Here is a 25,229-nt window from a genome sequence, read left to right as displayed (position 1 = left end):
ACTTCAACACTCATAACAACAGCCCTCTTAAAGAACAGATAGTGAGTCAACACATGATATCCCCCGCGACAGGTAAATAAGCTCAAATTTCTATTAATTATGCTTTGGAAATAGTAGAAAGCATTGAAATTTTTAAATGTATTTTCTTTTATTTTTATTATTTTTTTAATATTTATTTTTGAGAGACAGACAAAGCATAAGCAAAGGAGGGGCAGAGAGGGAGAGGGAGACAGAATCTGAAGCAGGCTCCAGGCTCTGAGCTGTCAGCACAGAGCCCAATGCGGGGCTCGAACTCACAAACCTCAAGATCATGACCCGAGCTGAAGTCAATGTTTAACCGACTAAGCCACCCAGACAACCCAAGTATATTTTCCATTTTAACAGCATTTTTTACACTATTCTTCTTCTCACTGCCACTACTTATTACTCAACATTTCAATGCCTTCTCAATATTCCTGAAGTAGTCCTAACATTTTAGATAGATTTTAAACAAATTTACAAAATAAACATTGTAATACATTATCGAGTTCATTATTTCCTTAGAAATCTGTACACTATTCAAGTTAGCTAAACGCTTTTTTACAAGATCTTCCCAAGTAAAAGGAGGTTTTTCTAGAAGACTGCCTTACATTTAGACTCCCTTTCATTCTTTCCCTCCCTCTGGTTTAACACTAGGCTCAGGAGAGAGTTATGCTAGTTTGTAAACAAAGACGGGTGAAGAGAAACTACTGTTTGTGATGTTGGTCTGTAGGAAGAAAACTCTTTTCCTTTCTAAAGAAAAATGGAGAGTACTTTACTAAGCCATGAGGAAACAACTTTGTAATAATACTAAGCACATACTAGGCATAATAAACCTGACTCTTCCAAAGCTTTAATGTCACTTGAAATTCTACTCTCAGGTATACCAGAAAACAAACTAGCAATGATGTCTTAGAGTTTACAAAGGGGATAAGGAAGATCCAAGTTGAATGCAATGTCCTAACATCCCAGTGTCTTCAGCAGCAGCAGAGCAGGAAGAGGATGAACACCAATAGAGAAGACAGATACTCCCGACTAAAGCAACAAGTGACCAGGAAGCACAGGGAAGAAAGCACCTGCCAGGCCAAACTGTGTTTATGCTTGGATGTAGTTAGTATACTGAGCCAAGAGAATGGAAACTGATTTGATACTCTCAATCAATCAGAATGGCTATTGCCTCCAAGGCCTGGGCTGCTAGACTGCCACCTCTCCTTTATCTCCTTTACACCTCTTCACATCAGACAAACTAACATGTCCAAACCATTATCCTTCCTTACAATGCTGCTTCTCCTCCAGTGTTCCTTATTTAAGTGGCACCGATGTCCACCCCCTCAAGCTTGACACCACTCTATCGCCTTGTATCCAATGAATCATCAGATCTCTTTCAATGCCCACATTTAAGTATCTTTCAGTCCTATCTCATTTCTATCCATCTCCACAACCCTCACCTTGATCCATTTCGTGTCTTCGATATCACTCCCTTCTGAACCCGTCTGAACACAGCAGCCAAAATGATTTTTTCAAAAATGCAAACATCAGATCACCCCCCTGCTTTTAAGCCTTTCGACGGCTTTCCATTGCCTTTTGGAATGAGGCCAAATTCCTTAACATGCCTTAGATCCATCATCTAGTTGCCATCATGTAGTTGCTGCACTGGTCACACTGAATTTCCTTCAGTTATTACAATGACCAAGCTCCCTCTCATTTCCAGAACGTTGGGCACTTAGAACCCTCTTCTCTCCCTCTCTCACTCCCATCATACCACCTTCTCACCTACCTCTTATCTAATTCAACCACTTAAAAACACTTTTCCCAAGAAGCCGTCCCTGACACCTACAGTAAATGAGCTCTAATATCTAAATTCCCTGACCTCTCCTTATCATAGCATTTATCACACTTTATTGTTACTATTTATCATCTGCCTTTCCAACTAGACTGAAGTTAAATGATGGCAAGGACTATATCCATCTTGGTAACCCCTGCATCTCTGGGGCCTATCACAGTACCTGTTACATTAATAGAAAAAGAAAAATACAATTTTACGTGAATGAATTTGATACAAACTCAGAGATGAGTACAAATCCAAACACTTCTTTTTATTTATAATACATTGTCTTGCTCAGTCATTAGTGCTTAATGGGTATCTTTTATTGATTTATGTGTCTAAGTGTTACCTAAAGTACTTACCTCCATTCGCTCTGCAAACTGAAACTCTCACAGTACTGTGAGCTGCCACCATGTCATGCAACATAATATATTGCTAAAATAGAGGGTAAGACGTGAAAATTAGCTAATATAAACCCACTCTTCAAGGTATTTAAAAGCAAAGGTGTTATAAAATAAGTTAATATGGTAAATGTATGTTACTCTGCCATTAAAAATGTCAAGACTAAAAAGGTTCAAAGATTATTCAATTAGCTGTAGACAAAATAAGAAGTATTTTAATGAGACAGTCCTGAGAATGGTAGAATCAACCCTCTAGTATTTCAGTCTGTGATAAGCACATATAGATCCCTATGGCCTCTAAACAGTCAGGTGGTAGTCTAACTCTAAAAAGCATCTGCCTTCCTCTACCACAAAAAGAGAGGGAAAGGAGTACATATTCATATAACTAAAAGAATAACTATATTGAGTATTACTTTGTACCAAGTACTACTCTACACGTTACATGTTACTACAAAATACACAGTTGTAAAAGCCATAATAAACTGGACTTACCTTTCTAATGGAATATAGAGAGCTTACAATTGACACTATAGACATAATCACAATGGCTAGAGCATAATAATAGTATTCATCAGTGCTCCACAGTATAACACTGAACAGCTGGAAAATGTAAAATGGGTTGAGAACCTAAAAAATAAGATTTTTAAGTCAAATTGGATGAGGTATTTATAACCATACAGATGTTCCACCTTTGCATTTAAGAAATAACCAACAAGGGATGCCTGGATGGCTCAGTTGATTAAGTGTCCGACTTCAGCTCAGGTCATGACCTCACAGTTCCATGGCCTCACAGCTCAGGAGTTTGAGCCCCACATCAGGCTCACTGCTCTCAGCACAAAGCCCACTTTGGATCCTTAGTCTCCCTTTCTCTCTCTCTGCCCCTCCCCCACTAGCACTCTGTCTCAAAAATAAAGAAATATTTTTAAAAAAAGAAAGAACCAACAAGATACTTAGAGGATAAACTCTGTAATACCCCAGGGCAACATATACAACCCAAAGAGTTAGCATAGTACTTTTTTACCATTAAACTACTGGAGTTTGCCTCAAGAAGCTTAATTTAAGTTATTTGCATCCATCTGGACCCATACCAAACCCAAATATAGATTCAGCCAGAAACAGACAAAAATGTGTCTTTAGCTATTCTTCATTCTGCTTCAACAATAAAGTACATTTACTTCCAATAATTACTAGGCAACTAAAGGATATAAAATTTTTAATTAAAAGGAACAAGTGTTTCTTATTATGAACTCCAAATACCAATTTTCTTGTAAGTCAAAGGTTCACTGGAGACTAAAGGGAAGACAAATAGGAAACAGTAACTTATACTATTTTGTATTCTCTAAGGAAATAATTAAGGATTAAAACCTGAATGAAAAGGGGTGCCTGGGTGGCTCAGTCAGTTAAGCGTCTGACTCGGATTCAGCTCAGGTCATAATCTCACTGTTTTCATGAATTCAAGACCTGCATCGGGCTCTGTGCTGACGGTGCAGAGCCTGCTTGGGATATTCTCTCTCTCTCTCTCTCTCTCTCTCTTTCTCTCTCTCTCTCTCCCTCCCTCCTTCCCTCCCTCCCTCCCTCCCTCTGCCCTTTTCCTGCTCACACTGTCTCTGTCTCTCTCAAAGTAGATAAATAAACCTTAAATAAGTAAATAAATAAATAAAACCTGAATGAAAAAAAGAGATAAAGCAGTCCTGGCAATAGCCTTCATTTAGTCAAATATCATAGTATTTTATCAATTTCATTAATAACTTCCCCCAAATGTCTTAAAATTGATGCTTGTGAACTTTTCAAAGCACTTTCACGTATATAGTCCCATTTTACTTCAAAATTACATGAGATAATTTGAAAGGACTTACTCCAATTTTATAGATAAAGGAGAAGAAAGATTTTCTAATGAGCAAAGCTAATTACTGACAAAACCATATTATAAACCAGGCTTTCTAACTCCTCCAATCACTACACTCTGCTATGTTTTTGTTTTTTTAATTTTTTAACGTTTATTTATTTTTGAGACAGAGAGACATAGCATGAGTCGGGGAGGGGCAGAGAGAGAGAGGGAGACACAGAATCCAAAGCAGGCTCCAGGCTCCGGGCTATCAGCACAGAGCCTGATGTGGGGCTTAAACCCACAGACTGCGAGATCATGATCCGAGCCGAAGTCGGACGCTCAACCAACTGAGCCACCCAGGGGCCCCACTCTGCTATGTTCTAAAGCAAAATACAGCTGCTCTCAGGAACTGAGGGAAAACAATCTGTATATCTATTAAAAGTATTCACCCAACCCTGATCTTTAGCCAAAAATCAAAAGGAAGACTAAAGAGCCTAACTCTGCCAGGCAAAATCCCATGCTCTCTTCCTTTACATGTATAACCTTTATTCACCTCTCTTCAATGGCACTTACAACTGGGCAGTCACTACAACAACTACTGACACACTTCCCTCCTGGGATAAAGTACAAGCTCCTCATGGTCAATCAACAGGTCACGTTTTGTATTCCAAAGTTAGTGTACAATGTCTAGTTCCCAAAAATGCACCACAAAATAATCATGTGAAGAATAAACATGATAAATCATCTAAAAATTGGAGAAAAGAGAAAAGACAGGTGTATATAACTATAAAACAGGTCAAGATTTAGATGTGCAACTCACTGAGACTGAAAAAAATGTACAGACAAAAAAAGCAAAACAAGTAATAAAACGGTAATTCATGCCCCCAAATTATTTCTCTAGCAAAGTTACTACCTTTACCTCCCAAGTTAAAAGAAAGAGAGCTAGTGAGAGAGAAATTAAGAAACAGAAAACCAAGAATATCTTATTACTTAAATCATGGCTCTTTTCAAATTGACAACTCTACTGATCACAAATGTTATCTTACCTCCTTAATTAGAAGCTTAAAAACAGAAGGCACTTTCACAGTAATTTCATTTACTCCATAAAGCAATTTTCTACAACAGGAAAACATAATAATCGTGTCACATTATACAATAATAGTATAATTTAGGGATAGCATTTCATTAGATAAAGCTCAAACCACAGATTGCTCTTAAATCTGGAACTTCAACATTCATGTTTCCACATACTTGTCTTCCACAATTCAATTCTCTACCTACAGTATTTAAATCGAAGTAGTCACTACTGGATAACTACACTGTTGTTTCATTCTGTCTCAGATCTTCTTGTGTGACAAGTATCTTTCCCACTAGTTTATAATAACCATGTCGGCAAATGTTTTTTCATCCTTGAACACAATACACCTCAACAATTTTGAATTGCAATTCATTTTTGCAAGAAACTAAATAAACAAATTTGAGGGGTCCTATACTATTTTTCTAATGAGAATACTGTACTAACAGTGTTTATTTCAAAACACTGTACATCTGACTTTTTAAAAAATGCTTTTAAAAACTTGCTTAAATCCTTCCACTTAAACTCCTATTAGTCCTTTCTATGTGATAGAGTAATTCTTGCCTTTAATGAAGTATGGGTCTAAATGAATCAAGTTTTCAATATTCTACTGAAAAAAACATGCTACAGAAGTATAAGAAAACTGCTAATTTAATTTGAAAATAGCATTTATCTTTAAATTTGCAATACACTGGTATAATCTTATACTTCAACAAAGAATAACATGATAAAAAAGGTTATGCATCCCAATTTACAAATATTCATTGTGGTAAATTTTGAGCTCATGCTTACAATTCCCAATACATTTCAGAAAATCTAAACTGCTATCAATTATAAGACATACCCATCATTTTATGTGCTATCAAGATAAAAATGTTGACAACATTTGTCAAGTAAAGGATGACACTCCACCCACTGCATGACACATCCCCCACTTTAGAAATGTTAAAATGTCGAAAATATGTATCTTAGAATGGGTAAAATATGGTATATTTTCAGGGACACCAACTTCAAAATTCCAGTTTCAACATTTTCATAATTCTTAAACTGAGAGACAGTCTTACTCAATTAAATACCAGTAAGTTGTCAACTACTAGGTCTATAATGTTTAAATACCTATTAATATGTACAACTATATGGTAAGAGGGTGGACTATACATACTACTTTATTTAGGAATTTTGATAACAGATCTAACTTTAGTTGGATAAAAATTACCTGTAGGCATGCATCCCCTTTGTCAGTCCTGCACTATGCTTTTCATAAATTGACGTACAAGAAACACCTTCATCCAGTCCCCTAAATAAATCCAAAGTTTTTACTTTAAACAAAGTTTAAAATATCCAAATGTCTTAATGCCCTATTCTTCTATATTCCTGATTTTAAAGTGACTTCCTTACAAACAGAAACCTAACAAAAACTGAAATAATGAATGAGAATTTTTAAATCTCAAATTCATAAGATAACCAATAATGAAAGTTCTAAGTCTCAAAAGTGCCAAATTCTAAATTAGCCAATGTATCTATCACATGATAAGATGGCTCTAAATACTCAAGTTTGTATGACAATATTATTATCTTTTAAGGCTGTACCAAAGCTGTAAGAGCTATTAATTAAACTAATAAAATTATAGGTAAAGTATGACTAACTTGAGAATCCCAAACTAATTTTTTTTTACTTTTTAATAATTAAATTATAATTATTAAATTATTAAGTTATATAGATATAATTTTCCCTCTTCAATTTTTTAAGCTTCATGCTAACAATCCTATTCACTGATTTTTTTTCTACAAAAGCATCAATCCAAATCTGTCCCTGTTCTAATACAAACCTGGGAGAGAAGTACAGAATTTATGAGTCACAGTCAATGTCCAAAATCTGTAACAATTCTAACTGGATTCAACCAACAGACCTAATTTTCCCCCCAAATGTCTTAATTATGCTTATGGTGACTGAGATACTAGTCAAAGAACTCCAAAGAGAACCCTACACATCATTTATCTCCAATCCTTTTCCATTTTTTTCAGATAGAAAAAAATCAAGCTCCCTAATTAACTGCTATCATTGGGATGCTTAAATTCTAGAAGCTTCTACAGCTGACAAATGCCACCAGGCAAATAGGTTTGACACTTTTTTCCACTGAAGTTGATGACTTCTCCAAAAGCAGCAGGGATCAGCTCCAAGTCTTTTTAAAAACAAAACAAAACAAAATGGCAGCTCACTGGCAGTGTTCTGTAAGGCAATAGTTCTTAACTAGAAATGGTCTTCTGAACTAGGCATGCGGAAATGCCCAAGTCTATTCCAGATTATCCCAATTCTTTAGTGTCTGAGGAAAAAAATCCAGGCATGAATATTTTAAATGTTCATAAGGCGATTCTCTTTGTATTGCTAATATTAAGAATTCCTTTAGCACTCTCAAGTAATGATACTTAATGAGTGTTTATAATAATCACTTTAACAATAGCAATAAAAATAGAATCCTAATTAATTCAGTACTTAACATAACTTCAAGCCTCCACAAAAAATAAATTTTAAGGGATTCCTCCAATTTGTCCTATTCAAGGCTTAACACATTGGACAATGTCTCAATCTTTACCCACACAGTAAAGTTAAATTTCTGTTTGGGAGATGACAATTCAGATATTCTGACGGACTATAAAGTGTACTCTAAAATTCACTTTGAGATGAACCCACAAAAAGAAAAGAACTCAGACTCAGAGTGGATTTGGAGAATCACATTGTTTCAAACTTTTATGTAAATTTTGCCAAGGTACAAGTTGCAAGTAGGATTTATCCTAAAATGGTTAACAAGTATTCAAATAACACCAGGGAGTTAATAAGTGAATAAAAGTTACGCAATAAATACCTCTTCAGTTTTTTGTAACCCTACAATGAATTCTTTTCCATCTAGAACATTTTCAAGATACTCGTAAAAGCATCCAAACAAAAGAAAAATACTTACTTTAAAAAATCAAAATTGTGAAGGGTATCATTCCAGAAGTATTTTACACTGTGGTGGGTAAAATAACGAATCTGTAGAACACACATAAATGTTACACCAAAAAGCACTATCATCACTTGTTAACCATTAAGTTTACTAACACAAATCTATTATGTATTAAAATTAAAGTGATCACATGCAAATGCAATCTGCTTCTTCTAGTATTACCTAAACTGTGTTATATATAGTAATAAGTATTTTACATGCATATATATTCATCCCAAACAAAAATAACTGCAAGCACAAAATTACAGGCTGCGATAGAATAAAATGTAGTAATTCTGGTTTTTAAAGAAACTATAACACTAAGATCACCATACCTGCTGTGGTTGAGTTTGTGAATATTTGCTCATCTCATGCCTATTCTCTGTAGCCAAATTTTCAGTAAAATGAACAGCATGGCCATTTGCAACTTTATTAGTCATAGATTTTGGACTCAAAAATGGGTGAGTTTCCAGAGAAAGAAAGCGGATTTTTGCACAAAACCACATTCTGAATTCATCCTTATAAGACAGAAAGGGATAAAGATAAAAAGTCGATTCCATGTATTACATAACACCTATACCTATAATGCCTATATAGTGTTTTTTTTTTTAGTTTTTTTTTTAACGTTTATTTATTTTTGAGACAGAGAGAGACAGAGCATGAACAGGGGAGGGGCAGAGAGAGAGAGAGAGAGAGACACAGAATTGGAAACAGGCTCCAGGCTCTGAGCTGTCAGCACAAAGCCCGACGCGGGGCTCAAACTCACGGACCGTGAGATCATGACCTGAGCCGAAGTCGGATGCTTAACCGACCAAGCCACCCAGGTGCCCCATAGTTTTTAATATATTTTTAAATTCCCATTCTTTACATATTATTTACTCATCTCTATTTTTTTTTTAATTTTTTTTTTTCAACGTTTTTTATTTATTTTTGGGACAGAGAGAGACAGAGCATGAACGGGGGAGGGGCAGAGAGAGAGGGAGACACAGAATCGGAAACAGGCTCCAGGCTCCGAGCCATCAGCCCAGAGCCTGATGCGGGGCTCGAACTCACGGACCGCGAGATCGTGACCTGGCTGAAGTCGGACGCTTAACCGACTGCGCCACCCAGGCGCCCCATATTTACTCATCTCTAATTAAGAAAGCATCACTTCCTACTAAATGTTAAACCAGCTCATGAAGATGTATAAACTCCAACGTGAAGTGCTTTCCATTGCTCACCATTTTACCACATACTTCACTAATACAATATCCCCTGAAAGATCTTGAGTGATTTTTTAATGTACTCATCAACATACTGAGACTAGAAATTAAAGTCTCTGATGAAATGTTTCCAATCAAACAAAACAAAAACAAAAACAAACAAACAAAACCCTAGATGCAGCAACATCACATAGTAGAAAGGCAGCTGGCCTAGTGAATAACAGATCTGACATAGCCCTTAAACTGGCCGATGACCCTGACAGATAAGCATCTAATCTTAATCTCTCAGTGCATCAAGAACTACAAAAGAAAGGAGTACAAAAGGAAGGGGTTGGCATAATCATCTTTAAGATTCCTTCACATTCTAATCACTGTGGTAAAACTCATTTCTAACCCAAATGCTTTTAGGATTAGTATTCCTGATTATATCCTAGCAGTGATGTTCTCCTCATACATTGTTTTGAAGGAAGTACACACAAAAGCGTTTATTTCACTCCTGAAATGATCAGCTACAAGTGAATACGTTGACTTACAGTAGTCCTCAGCAGCACCACTTCACAGTCTTTAATGGCAGCTCTAATACAGGTCGCCTTCACCCGCCATTCGGGCATCCAGTAGAGGAGGAGGAGGAGAAAGCCACCAGTGCAAACCACTCCTAGGGAAACTATGGCAAGCTTCCAGCGACACAAATTATAGCCATATATCTCCTGCAAGGATACAGTGATCACACAATTAAATATCACATGGTGTATGAGAAAAATGCCAAAGTTCTTTGTCTTCCAAATGTATATTCGCTATTTTGTCACATAAAAGGTAGGGTTTTTTTTTTTTTTTAATGCCTTATCTATTTTTGAGAGAGAAAGCTTGATGGGGGGACGGGCGGGGGGGAGTGGGGGGTGGCGCAGAGAATCCAAAGCAGGCTCTGCGCTGACAGCAGCAAGCCTGAAGCGGGGCTCGAACTCATGAACCATGAGATCATGACCTGAGCCAAAGTTGGATGCTCAATTGACTGAGCCATCCAGGCACCCTAAAAGGTAGGGTTTGTTTAAATAAACTTCTAATTTTGTAATAATTTTAGATTTGCAGAAGAGTTACAAAAACATTAAAAGTTCCTGTATACCCTCCATCTAGTTTCCCATTAACTTGATACATTTGTCAAAATCAAGAGATTGACACTGACCCATTACAATTAACTAAAACCAGTCTCTAATTAGAATTTCACTAGTTTTTCCACTGTCTTATTTCTGTTCCAGGATATAAGCCATAATACCACACTGCATTTAGATACAGTAGGTTTTAACTTTATGTTTCTCCCAAATAATTAGCTAATTGTCTCAATACTGCTGTGACTGATCAATCTGACCTCCTGACCCAAATTATTTAAATTGTTCTAGTTTACTCCCCTCACCACCATAATTAACAAGGGCTGCCAAATTTAGCAAAAGAAAATGCAGAGGGCCTAGTTAAATTTAAATTTCAATAAAAAATTGATGAATTTTTTTGTTTGCCCTATGCAATATTTGGGACACGCTCATATGAAAAATTTATTCCTTAATTTATCTGAAATTCACATTTAACAGTGTCTTATTTTACCTGATAACCTAATCCCATCCCCCACCCCCCGCCACACACAAAGAGTTGAAAAGTGCTTTTTATTATTAAGCTGATTTTAAACCTTTTTTTTTTTTTTTTTTTTTTTTTTTTAAGTAGGCTCCATGCCCAATGTGGGGCTTGAACTCAGGACCCTAAGATCAAGAGTCATATGCTATACTAACTAAGCCAGCCAGGCACCCTAAGAGTGCCTTTTTTATAAATCAAAATTAGAAATCTTATATTTGGGATTATATACAAGTATTAGCTAATGTAGCTTCTTAAATTACTAAATAAAAAAAGCATACTTCTCTAGTATTAACAATCCACAAGTGAAACAGACATTATACTAAAACCAACAAATAGAGATGTTACATAATCCCAAGTCAAAAGCACATTCAGGATGAGGAAAGCAGGTTGATTTAGCATTGTTTTTTTTTTTCTTCTCTCTAACGTACTTTTCTACTTCCCTGGAATAATAAATTACAGATAAACTCTTCACACTTTACAAGTAAATTATAAAAATTGGTTACCATTTCATCTTCTTGACCTTGGTTGATAGTCTTCCTTTCTTCTTTGTCCATATCTACGGTGGTTTGAGAGGTCTTGTGCTTCAGAACAATTGAAGATAACTGAAGGAAAGGAAAACCAAATGTTGGGGATTCTGCTGTATCTTAAGCAGACTATATAACTTCATACTGTAAGATTTTTTGTCATGACACGTGTATCAAAGTTTAGCTGATATTTAAGTACTCACTAAAGTACTAGCTGGTTTTAATGACATTTTCAATAGGGTGCTGGTCCTCGTGATACATATTATCACTAAACATGGCATATTTCATCAATTAACTTATACTAGCAACAGCCATGGCACAAAACAATTAAGTTCTAGAAGAAATCACTACAGAATCTTTCCATTCCCCAGACTCACAGCACTAATCTAGTTTAACCATCTTCAGCTAAAAGTACTTCACACCAACTCAATTTATTGCTTCAAGTATAGTGAAGACATAAAGCATCAGCAGTGAAACCAACCCCAACACCTCCCCAAGATTATTAATCATCCAACAAATATTTATTAAGCACCTATTAAATGAATGGTAATCCCTGGCCAAGAGTCAATTCCTCAGGCACCTGTACCCCTATTGGAGATCACTCCCTCATTCTGAGTCCAAGTCCACTAGGAAACATTCTGATGATATGACTACTTATGATGCCTGTCTAGGAGAAAATTCATTGAGCTCACTGACAAATTTTTTCCCTGCATGGAGAAAGGATATTAATTTCAAATATCAGACAGTCAGCCACACATTAAAGAGATGTGCAAAATGTAAAACTATGCCAGTTTTCTTGTGATCTTTGTTTCTGAAAAATAAATATTTTTCAGAAAAATGTTACTTAATATGAAATAAGCTTATCACTGTCATGTTTCATTAAGTTATTATTAAAGATATCAGTTTTAATTAACATGGTATCAGCAGACATAACTCACATAAACAGAAGCTCTTCAGAGTTATTAATTTTCAAAACTGTAAAAATATTTGAGACCAAATAGCCACTGCTTTAGACTAGGCTGAACCCTGGACAGCACGGTGGGAATATTACCTCTATTCCAGATGTCATTTCTCTACTCATCTATTCAATGTGTAAACACAGGCCTGACACATGACAAGCACTCAAAAAATACTTGAATATGATGTAAGGAAGATTTTGTGCTAAGATAGCAACAGCTATTTGATGTTTACATGATATGGATTAAACAGGAAAATTTAAAACAAATCCCATATGTAAAAATAAGAGTAATGAAATCTCTTGATTTATGTCATCAACAAAATGACCAATAAAAAATACTGATGCCTCCTGCACGAGCACTCAGAGTTTCTGTACTTTCTGCTAGCCCTGGAGATGGGGTCAGGGCTAACTAGAGTGGGATTTCTACAGAAATATAACACAGAACTTTTGGTTATAATATACCATTATATACACTATATATAATATATATAATATATACATAATATACTATATATTATGTATAAATTATGTTACATATATTAATGCTATATATAACACATATACGTGATAATATGTAATATACACAAAAAAGACTCTGCCATCTTGGAAATGAAGTCTTAGAGGTATCTGGCCCAACATCTCCAAAACAAGCCACATTATCATACAAAGCCCTGTGGGCAATTTAGTAACAATTTCTTCTCAGTCTAGGGTAGTGTTACAGCTTTGAAGCATACTACTGGAGTCATTCCACGATGGTAAGACTGATTCATCAATATGACTTGAGGTGGCAATTATTCTTAAGGGCCATAACCTACTGCTAATAGACTACTGGGAGAATGAGCAAGCCCAACCTCTTTCCCTGCAGAAAAGATCAACTATTGTTACTGAATGCATAAGGCATAGTCCAATACTGCAGGGAACCCAGGGGGAGCCCACAGTCTCCCTGAGTTGGGGAGGCATCAAAGGCATCCCCTGAGGATAAGGCAGGTTTGCAGGGCAGATTATCAGTGAAGAGATCTGTACAGAGAAAGAACAATGTAAATCTGTAAGACAGTCCTCCTCAAGTCTTAAGCTGAGTACCGATCAGGTGTGAGGAAACTACTGGAGGCCAGGGAAAGCACCATCCAAAACAATTAAGAGTAAAAAATCATCAGGGTTCACACAGGGCTGAGAAGAGTGCCTGTTCCTCCCAACCACAGTGGAAAACCTCATTACTCACAAGGAATCAGGAAGAGTATTCAGAGGGGTGTTGCTTCAGCAGTGGGATCATATTAGCCCTAAACTAAAAGCTATTCTGATCTTACCTAACAAAACTCTTAAGACCTAAAGGAATAAAGTGTTTCCAAATAATTTAACAGCTTCACAAAGTTCAAGGGATTTATAAGAATACAAAATATCTAGTCCCAATAAGTTACAATATTCGACATCCAGTTAAAACTTAACAGGTATGCAAAGAAAAAAATATAACCCATAATAAGAAAAATCAATCAGTAGAAAAAGACCAAGAACTGACACAAATAATAGAACTGGAAGACAAGAACAATAAGATGGCTACTGTAACTCTAGTCCATTATGTTCAAAAAGCAAAAGGAAAGATTGAACACATTAAGTAGAGACATGAAAGATATAAAAAAGAACCAAGCTGACTAGAAGATAGAAAGTAAAGTATCGGAGATGAAAAATTTACTAGATGGGATTAACAGATTAAATGCTGCAAAAGAAAAATCAATGAACCTGAAGACAAAGTAATAGAAATATCCAAAATGAAAAACGAACACAAAATAGAGAGAAAAAAGCACAAAACAACATCAGTAAGTTATGAGACAACTTCAAGCCCTAATACACATGTAAGGTAGGAGAGACCAAAAATATGTAATGATATAAGGGCAAAAATTTTTCCAAATTAGATGAAAAATTATAAGCCTACAGATCCAAAAGTCCAACTAATACTAAGCAAATAAACACTGAATAATTACAACAAGGCATGTCACTATCAAACTGCTCAAAAGCAGTGATTTAAAAAAATATATTAAAAGGAGCCAGAGGAAGAAGATCTGTTACATACAAAGAAAAATAGATAAGAATGACACAGATTTCTTACTAAAAATAATACAGGTGAGAACAACTAAGTAACATCTTGAAGTACTGAGAAAAAGAAACCATTTAGAGAATTCTATACCCAGCAAAAATATCTTCCAAAATCAAAGGTGAAATAAGACTTTTAGACACAAAACCTGAAAAAAAAAAGTTAAAGGAAGTCCTCAGGTAGAAAAGTGGAAATGGAAACGTGGATCTCCACGAAGGAATGAAAAGCATCAGACATGAGTTTAATCACTTGAAAGTAAACTGTAATAAGTTAGAGATGTATACTCTAAACTCTAAAGTAACCATTAAAATAAAAGAGTCATAGGGTGCCTAGGTGGCTCAGTCAGTTGAGTGACTAACTTCGGCTCAGATCATGATCTCACAGTTCATGGGTTTCAGCCCTGAAATGGGCTCTGTGCTGACAGCTCAGAGCCTGGAGCCTGCTTTGGAATCTGTGTCCCCTCTCTCTCTGCCCTTCCCCTGCTCATGATCTGTGTCTGTCTCTCAAAAATAAATAAACGTTAAAAAAATGTTTTTAATAAATATGGGGCGCCTGGGTGGCTCAGTCAGTTAAGCATCCGACTTGGGCTCAGGTCATGATTTCATGGCTCATGAGTTCAAGCCTCATATCAGGCTCTGCACTGACAACTCAGAGCTTGGAGCCTGCTTCGGATTCTGTGCCTCCCTCGCTCTCTGCCCCTCCCCCACTCACACTCTGTCTCTCTCTCCCTCAAGAATAAACGTAAAAAAAAAAAATTTTAATAAATGAGTCACAAGTAAAAAAAATCAAGAGGTTATTAAGTGGAACCATAAAAAATACTCAACTGATGTAACAGAAAAAGAAAAGGAGGAAAATGGAAACAAGAGGAGAGACAAACAAAAAACAAACAGCAAGATGGTTGATTTAAACCTAACTATATTGGGGCGGCTGGGTGGCTCAGTCAGTTAAGTATCCAACTCTTGATTTTGGCTTAAGTCATGATCTCACACAGTTGTGAGATGGAGCCCTACATGGGGCTCTATGCTAGGTGTAGAGCCTACTTGAGATTCTCTCTCTCCCTCTGCCCCTCCCCTGCTTGTGTGTACGTACTCTCTCTCTAAAAGTTAAAAAAAAAAGGGGGGGGCGTGCCTGGGTGGCTGAGTCAGGTAAGCATCCGACTTCAGCTTAGGTCACGCATTTGAACCCCACACTGAGCTCTGTGCTGACAGCTCAGAGCCTGGAGCCTGCTTGGGATTCTGTTTCTCCTTCTCTCTCTGTTCATCTTTCTCTCTCTCTCTCTCTCTCTCTCTCTCTCTCAAAAATAAAGGTTAAAAAAATTTTTAATAAATAAATTTTAAAAATTGGGGTGCCTGGGTGGCTCAGTTGGTTGAGCACCTGACTCCTGATTTTGGCTCAGGTCATGATCCCAGGGTTACGGGATTGAGCCTCCCATCAGGCTCCACGATGAGCATGGAGCCTGCCTAAGATTCTCTCTCCCTCCCTCTGTCCCTCTCCCAACTCACACATGTTCTCTCTCTAAAATAAAAAAATTTAAAAATTTAAACAATGGCAGGGTACCTGGATGACTTAGTTGGTTAAGTGTCCAACTCTTGATTTCGGCTCAGGTTATGATCTCACAGTTGATGAGACTGAGCCCCAAGTCGGGCTCTGCACTAACAGCACGGAGCCTGCTTAAGATTCTCTGTTCCTCTCTTTCTGCCTCTCCCCCATTCATTCTCTCCCTCTCTCTCTCACTCAAAATAAACATTAAAAAAATGATAAACCTAACAATATCAATAGTCACATTAAATATAAATGGTCTAAACAACAATTAAAAGATGGAGATTACGGTTTTATGTTTTAAAAGCAAGGCCATAAGCAAGTATATGTTGCCTAAAAGAAATGCAACCTAAATATAAAGGCATAGTAGACTAAAAGTTAAACTATAACCTGCAAGCACTATTCAAATTAAAGCTGGAATAAGTGTATTAATATCAAAGTAGATCTCAAAGCAAGGAATATTACCAAGGATAAAGTCATTTTGTAATGACAAAGGGGTCAACTGATTAACATAAAACAGTAATCCTAAACATGTATACATTTAACAGATCCTCAAAATACACAAAGGACTTAGAAGATCCGAATAACACTATCAATCAAATTGGTCCCAACTGATATTTACAGAACACTCTACTCCGCTGCAAAGTATACATTCTTTGAACATGTGCACAGAACATTTACCAAGAAAGACCATATTCCAAGACATAAATTCAAGTCATACAAAATAAATTCTTTAAAAAAATTATATTAAATTAGAAACCAAAAGAGAAAGATAAGTAGAGAAAAAAATCCATGAGGCAGAAATTTCCCATGAGGGAAAATATGAAATATCCTGAACAAAAATGAAGATATATCAAAATTTGTGGGATGCAGCTAAAAGAGTATTTAGAAATTATTTATAGCACTAAATTTCAAATTCTGAAAAGAAAGCCCTAAAATCATGACCTCATGTTTACCTTTAGAAAGCAGACAAAGAACAGGGCGCCTGGGTGGCTCAATTGGTTGGTTAAGCATCTGACTCAGGTCATGATCTCACAGTTTATGAGTTTGAGCCCCGTGTCAAGCTCTGTGCTGAGAGCTCTCTTTCTCTCTCTCTCCCTCAAATATAAATAAACATTAAAAAAGAAGAAGAAGAAGAAAGTAGAAAAAGAACAGCAAATTACACCCACAGTAAGCACTGAAGGGAAATTAATAAAACTGATAGTAGAAATCAATGAAATTGATCATTTTTCTAGTTGGACTCAAAGGGGTAAGGAGGAAGACACAAATTACCAATTTTAGGAATAAGGAGCCATCACTATAGATTCTGCAAATATCAGAAAGATAATCAAGGAACTTAAAGAACAACTTTACACCAATATATCAACTTTTCTGCAGGTTTGAACTCACTTCCAAATTTAAAAAAAGTAAAAATTAAAAAACCTATACTTATTCATCAGGGGATCGCATGAGTTAGTAATTGCTACAGCTGAGTTAAAAGCTGCATAACAGGTACATGAGAGTTCATTATCCTAATCTTCCTACTTTTTTAGTGTGTAGAAAATGTAATAGAAAGTGTTTTTAAATAAATAAAATAAAAGGCACTCATCTGAAGCTTTTAGAAAGAAAAAAAAATTTCAGAAGATATTCATTCCTGGAACCAAAGGCCATAAACCTTGAGAACTCTATTTCTATAAATCTCAAATCCACTGACCCGACCAATCAAGTACCAGGCATTATCCATAGTCTCTTACTGCTAAGTTTTGACTCTCACTCTTCTTCATTTTTGTCTTTTATCCATTGCCTAGAAATACAGATGTACTTCCCCACTTTTTGAAATCCTAATTTTTCAATGTAGAATGTATTAGCAGATGCATAAGCATGCTTTTATAATTTTAGAAAAAGAATTATCATTAATATTCAATGTTTTCATTAACTTCACGTACTAACAACTACTCAAAATCTTTTCCCCAAATGGATCTTGACAGACTTCACCTCAGTCTAACTCAGCTACATCATCTCATCTTCATACGTTGCCTATAACAATCTAGTTTTCATAATCATCTAAAAATACAATTCTTAACCACTGTATCTCATTATTCTTTTTTATAACTGTTATTGTTCTAAAATTTAGCTTACTTTTTAAGGCAAAATTCTTAAGTCTTACCAATTTTACTGAAATTGATATTAAAAATAATTTAATTTAAATAAAAAGTTAACCATCAATTATTATTCTCTTTAAACATACTATACCCACATAGGAAATTATCAAGACTTCACCAAGACTTTCATATAAACTTTTAATAAAATCCAGTGAGAAAATTGCAGCAGCTTACATTTAAAACATATACATATTATAAATGTATATTTCCATTTTAAAAACAGGTACATAATACAAAGCCTCTAACATTTCTTTGACTCCATGAAAATAAAAATCTATAAATATACTTTAAATTATATTGCTTACAAGGATGAAAATATATATTAAATACTATTCTACCATATATCTAATTAGAACATTTGAAGCATTAATACCAAACTTCTAAAATCCATTTAACTTACAGAATATAACTTTGGTAGTTTGCAAGAGTGCATACATGGTTTTTAATCAGGTCAATTTTTAGATTACAGAAAACAAATTAAAGAAATTTTTCTTACCAAAAGCACTATATCATTATTCTTCCCAATTGCTGTATCAGCAGCACTTTCAAAATCTGGCTATTAATAATGAAAATAAAATTAAGCATAAAAATCCATTCAGGTGAGAATTTTCTGCCAAATATTGTTTTGATTCTTTCTGAACTGTTTTCAAGATGACTAAGATATTAAAATTTAGGGTTTTTATATTCAGGGACTTTAAATGGACTTTCGGAAGATACACCCTTCTGCCATCTAACTGCCACTAGTAAAGCTCCTCTTGAATTAAGTCATATCTAGCTAGCACATTGAATTCCCAATTCCACAGTGCATGCCTCAGCCTTGATGTTATCTAAATAGCAAGGAGCTTATAGGCTATTGTGCTTAACCAAACCCTTCCTTGCATTTACAATGAACTTGATTTTTTGTGAGTAAAAAGAGCAGCACAGGACAAAGTGAAGCTATCAGGAATAAATCTCACTAAATCAAATGCTAGTTCTTGTAAGTTTACTGATTTTTTTCACATTATATAATTACTAAGAACCATTTGAAGTATAATACTCTAGGATAAGAGTCATATCTCATTTCCTAAAACAAGAGGGGTTGGCCTTAACTGGCATAGAAATCCCCGAACCTCTAAGCCATCTTTGCTTCAAACCTGAATTTATTAGTTGGAACAAAAGTTTTATAATAGTATGTGTGGAGGGTTTGAAGGATATTCCATAGATGTGCCCAGAATTATTAAGTATATAATTTCACAAAGTGACTTAGAAAGTGACCTGTAACGAGTAAAACTTCAAGTGAAGCAATTTTGAAGAACACATTTTTAAATTTCTACTTCAGTATTTGCCAAGTTCAGAGAGATGGAAGTAAACAAACTAAAGTTAAAAATGTATTATTACTCAAAATTCACAAAACTGAATTACTCTAAAAGAAATGCTTACATAACATTTTTTATAAGTTTGTAACATACACTCTGCAGTTTTAAAAATTAAAAACTGCACTAAGACTAAGACTCAAAAGGGTCACCTTGCATTGTTGAAACAATGAATCATCCTATTGGCTTTGTACTTACAGGTATTTTTTTTTTTTCTGAGACTTAAACATACCTACCCATGTTAAATAAAAATTTGATAAACCCATCTTGAAGGCCCACTCAGCAAAAGGTGTTTTAAAGATCCTGAAGTAAAAACAGTTCAGTCAGCACTCTGAATATTATTTCACTGTCAAATCCATAGCATCCACGGCAACTAAGATAACCTTCTGAAACTCAAAAGCAGCTCTCCCTTTACATTTGAAATAAAAAGAGCCTTAATACATATAAGCCCTTACTTTACTCCATTTTAATAGCTACACAAATGTTTGTGTAAAAAGATTTTTTTAAACTCAATCTCCGAACTACAGGAACCAAATTGCCACAACTCTCTATGAGGGCAAAACCTAACACTTCAAGTCAGCTCTCAACAATAAGAATGACATAATATAATTTAATGAATACGTGGAAATTTTACAAGGATACCAGCTACATTTTAACAAAGCTCTGCTGAACACCCGTTTTATCACTTCCCATCTTGAACTTTCTCTTATAATACATGCTTTTGTTTCTGTGTTTAGGCTCAAGAAAGACCATTGTGTCCAGAACACACCAAACCAAGACTGTATTTACATTTGTCAAGTGCAGTCTTTGTATAATTATATTTTTTGTACGTTACAAAACAATGTGATAGCTAAAACAAAATAAGTTATAATTACGAAAAATAAGGTAATTATCTGCCTTCGGGTTAATATTAGGAACATGAAGAGTTACAGCTTAGCCCACACTACAGCATACCTATGTATGTTTTTATCACTTTCATTAAATACATTAAATCAACCCTTTTATTCGTAGAAATTCCATGTGGTAAGAGTCATCATTAGATAAAATAGTGGCTTTGAGTAGTGGTCAACTGCAAAACACTTATTTAGTAAAAATGGGGAAAAGTAGCTTTGGACTGACAATTGATATTTATGCTTTAACTTTTGCTTTGTAAAAAATGGAAATGTGTAAAAATTCTTTTACATACAACATAATAAAGAGCTTACATTTTTTAAATGTCTACTTATATGAGAGTTTTTTTTTTTTAATTTATTCAAGCTGCTTTGATCTTAAAACTTTCAAACCTCCCTTTAAATCTTCACGTATGTGACTTTTCAAAGCTTCACATTCGAGGACTGAGATTTACAAAAGTGTTATAATTGCTAGACTGATTTCAAAATCTTACCATCTATTAGGAAAAATGCTGCAGCAGGCAATAGTAAATAATAGACAAGATCACTGCAATAAGACCAGTCCTACAGAGTGAATATTTAAAATAAGCAGAATCAGTAGGCCTAGAAAGAAAACTGGCATCTACCCCTAACCAAATAAATCGATAAATTGGACACAGTGGCCACCAGTGGTGATACTGTATTGCAGGGTGAGCGAGTGGGAGAGACTTCGGTGCTTTTTTAATGCTTTTACCATCTAAATAGTTAAAGAAAGGAAAGAAGGAAGGCTGAGCATATGTACAAAGTTCTAATTCTCCAATGCATGGCCACCCTTGGGTGTGAAACTTGTAGAAACCTGCAAAGCACTTCACGGTGCTCTACCAAACCATTCTCCAGATTTTCTGGATCTCTCTTCATCAGGTTTTTCACCCCAGGCAAGAAAAGTAGTCATTTTGAAGGCCCCCTTAACAAGTACATTTCTAGGAAGCTAGAGTTGCTTGTATTTATTTTGATGTCCCCTCCACCATTTGGCTCCACTGAGGCAAAGTAGTAGCCAGTGACACAACATAAACAGCAGCAAATCCTAAATTATTTAATCAAATTAGTCCATCTACAAGCATTAAGTAACCATATATGCCATGTTCATTATTATACTAGGAATTGTAGGAGATATACAACTTTACCCCCTCCCCCCAAAAAAGACAATTAATTCAACATGAACTATTTTGCAAGTTCCTTCACCTGTCTTGGTTTCAACTTCCCCACTGAAATGAAGCAGTTGTAATAATCCGAACAATACATTCCAACCATGAAAGCTTTGACCTACACGAGTATTGCCTCCATACGCATCTTGCTGTTGCACTCTTTCACCACTAGGTGATGTTCCGACATTGATAAGGAAAGAGGCTGACAGTTTTCACTAGCCTTAATAGAGAAGCTGCTGATCAAAAGTGATTATGAAAAGTTGTAAGATTTTTTTTTTTAGTGCCACTGGAAATACTAATCTGGGAAAGCAGAGTTTTCTATAGATATATAACTTCTGTCTCATGTGTCTCCATGAAAAAATAAGACATAAAACAAATGATAATGGTGGTGAAGGGAAAAGAAGGCAGGTGTATTATTACTGCCTTTACAAAGATGACTCCCGAATTCACAATTGTCTGAAACCAGAATTTAGGGATCTTACAATGTTATGGAGTAAGGGAAGGGACTACAGTAACAATTAAAAAGTACACGGGGGCGCCTGGGTGGCTCAGTCGGTTAAGCGTCCGACTTCGGCTCAGGTCACGATCTCGCGGTATGTGAGTTCGAGCCCCGCGTCGGGCTCTGTGCTGACTGCTCAGAGCCTGGAGTCTGTTTCAGATTCTGTCTCCCTCTCTCTCTGACCCTCCCCCGTTCATGCTCTGTCTCTCTCTGTCTCAAAAATAAATAACTGTTAAAAAAAATTTTTTTTTAAAAGTACACGAACCTATTAGAGAACCAGGTGAGGTAAAGCATACAATTATGTGGTAAAACACTACTTGCCCGTTAAACTGGCTAAATAAATAAAAACAAGGAGCACCCTATGGACTGCTGTTAAGAGTGAATCTGTACTACTGTTTTGGAAAACCAAGAGTACATCAGAATTTAATATTCCCACACTTGGATCCACCAATCTCAATTAGAAATCCATGTCACATGTACAAGTACATATACATACATGTTACCATTAACAGTTTCTTCAAACTCAGGAAATAGAGTATATGAGTTTTGTGCTTTAGGGGTACTTACAAGCAGAAAAACCTAACTGAAACAAGTATTCTAAAACAAGCACTAAAGAACTTGTTTGGTATTTAATACAATACAAATTGACAAATCTAGAGTTCCAATTACAGTTTGTACACACTAAGTGAGCCTAACTGCCCAAACTAAAAGTTACATTTTTAAATTCAGAGGTAAGATAAGGTCTTTAGTTAAGTAATATATGAATGTTTCTTCCATTTTAATGCAAATTAGTGATTATTTCTTCTAAAATGTAATGCTATTGATCCAAATCCCTAAAAACTTGCATGACATTTCAATCAGCAATGTGCACTTAAAATTTAAACATTCATGCTTTAAAATCTAAACACTGAGGGGCACCTGGCTGACTCAGTCAGTAGAGCATGTGGTTCTCGATCTTGGGGTCATAAGTTCAAGTCCCACACTGGGTGTAGAGCTTACCTTAAAAAATAGTAATAATAAAATAAAATTTAAACATTCCTTAATTCTAAGACTCATATTATCTACATTTTTGCACAGAAGCCAACATGTAGCTTAGATAAAGCCTTATAGTTGCTATTGGCAGGTAACCATCATTACGCAGTGGTCACTACATGTACTACTTGAAGTGGGTCTCAACTTTCCATAGTACTATGTCCTTTCAGCTGAGCAAAAGTACATTGTTGGTAGTACAGCACTGAGTTTAAACTGTTGACTGAACCTATTCAAAACGATTACATTGTACCCGCACAATGAAACAAAAAGTAATAGTGTGCACAGACAGGTACCTAAACAGAGCAGAGTGGAGAGGAAGAACTGGGAGGAAAAGAGGCAAGGGTGGGTAGGGAATAGTCAAAAAGTGAAAAACAGAGGGAAGAAAAAGTTCCAGGAAATTACATTCTAAGTCTGTAAGGAGTATGTTAAGGAGTTACACAGACCCCAGAGATGTTCATTTTTCTTATTAACAGCAAACTCCAAAATAATTTTTCTTTATTAACTCAGCGTTGTTCACTTCAAGATTATTGTATTATGTTGGCAAGAAAGCAAAATTAGTTTCACTCATCATCTGTGCAACACTACAGTTCACATTTCATTTTTCCAGACGTTATGAAGACCTGACCACAAAAGAAGCATAAAGTCACTAGGAAACTATTCTGTACAAAAAGTACAATCCTGCTAATTTGCAATTATAATTGGTAAGTACTTGGATCATCTTTTTAAAATAATGTGAATTTGTCTTCTTCCACTTCACTCCTTTTCCCCAACTTGAAACCTGCCCATGTTGACTCAGCATTGAAAGGAAGTGCAAAGCCCTTAACATCTGCACTCAACAAGTATTCCAAAAACACTTTAAATTGCTGTTGAAGAGAATAATGGTCTTACTCATGGTACAACCATCATAGAAATCTGAAATTTCTCATTTCCTATGGTCATTTTGTAATCCACTATTCAGGATTAAAAAAAAAAAAAAAAAAGACCAATGCGTTTGGGCACTATGCCAACCATAACAGTAGTAACTGACATCTGTACAGGGATTTTTAGTTTACAAAACACTTTTACAGGCCTTATCTACTTTACTGACCAGTTTTCAGTCAATATCGTCTTTTAAAAACAGGAAAAAAATAAACTTCACTTAACCAAAATCAGCATTTATTTTCCCACAAAGTCAAGCATGGGGTGACTTCTGTCAAAGAACCTTACCAACAAATTAAGGAATTAACATGCAGACAGTATCATCTTTCAAGGGTCTGGTTTCCAAAAATTCATTTCAAAGCCAAATGTACCTGAAATACACTCTTTCATAAGGAAAATACTGACCAGGTTCCCAAGATGGCCCACACCTTTTACTTCCCACAATTCTAAATTATACTTCATATTACACTAGCCTGGGTCATGGGGCAGGTAGCCGGGTTACCAAGTTTCTACTTCCTCTGCTCACTTCTTAATTATTAATATTCCCCGAGGCCCCACTTCCTCTACCCACTTCTTAATTAATATTCTCCGGCCTTCTCTCTTTATAATAACCCAAGGACCAAGGGTGGCAACACTGATCCATCTATGGTGAAAACTACCAAGAGCTGCCAATCAGTATTTTCAGCACTAATCTCTCTCAAGCTCCAGATCCACAGATTTAAACATCAACCATACATGTTTACATACAGCTAAAATTCAATAACTTTATTGTATCTTTCTACTCCTTAAATGAATATGATTTGCAGGGCTCCTGGGTGGCTCAGTCGGTTAAGCGTCCGACTTCGGCTCAGGTCATGATCTCGCGGTCCGTGAGTTTGAGCCCCGCGTCAGGCTCTGGGCTGATGGCTCAGAGCCTGGAGCCTGCTTCCGATTCTGTGTCTCCCTCTCTCTCTGCCCCTCCCCCCGTTCATGCTCTGTCTCTCTCTGTCTCAAAAATAAATAAACGTTAAAAAAAATTTTAAATAAAAAGAAAAAAATGAATATGATTTGCATAAAGCTCCATGCCAGGATTTCGGAAGTCATCCTAGACTCCTTCCTATTCCATACCTGTATCCAACTAGGCACTAAGTCTTACCATTTCTACCTTTCTCAC

The 25,229-nt window shown here is 35.8% G+C and overlaps 1 protein-coding gene across 7 annotated transcripts in view; it reads right to left on the bottom strand.

The window, feature by feature from the left end:
* The window catches only part of ATP13A3 (ATPase 13A3), an 88,822-nt gene that overhangs the window by 51,875 nt on the left and 11,718 nt on the right, over positions 1-25,229 (bottom strand). For 4 of the 7 annotated variants that reach the window (XM_049628384.1, XM_049628388.1, XM_049628387.1 and 1 more), the window contains exons 3-10: positions 11,457-11,555; positions 9,867-10,040; positions 8,467-8,649; positions 8,108-8,178; positions 6,364-6,444; positions 5,119-5,188; positions 2,737-2,871; positions 2,206-2,278 (exon numbers count right to left, since the gene is read on the bottom strand). In XM_049628384.1, coding sequence (XP_049484341.1) covers positions 2,206-2,278; positions 2,737-2,871; positions 5,119-5,188; positions 6,364-6,444; positions 8,108-8,178; positions 8,467-8,649; positions 9,867-10,040; positions 11,457-11,507 — 838 coding nt within the window. In that variant the 5' untranslated portion in view covers positions 11,508-11,555. The other 3 variants (XM_049628385.1, XM_049628386.1, XM_049628390.1) reach the window with 3 other exon arrangements.

This window comes from Panthera uncia, chromosome C2, assembly GCF_023721935.1.
Source record: "Panthera uncia isolate 11264 chromosome C2, Puncia_PCG_1.0, whole genome shotgun sequence".
Lineage (NCBI taxonomy): Eukaryota > Metazoa > Chordata > Mammalia > Carnivora > Felidae > Panthera > Panthera uncia.
The sequence above is the reverse complement of the archived record's forward strand: the minus strand, read 5'-3'. Positions and strand labels throughout refer to the sequence as shown.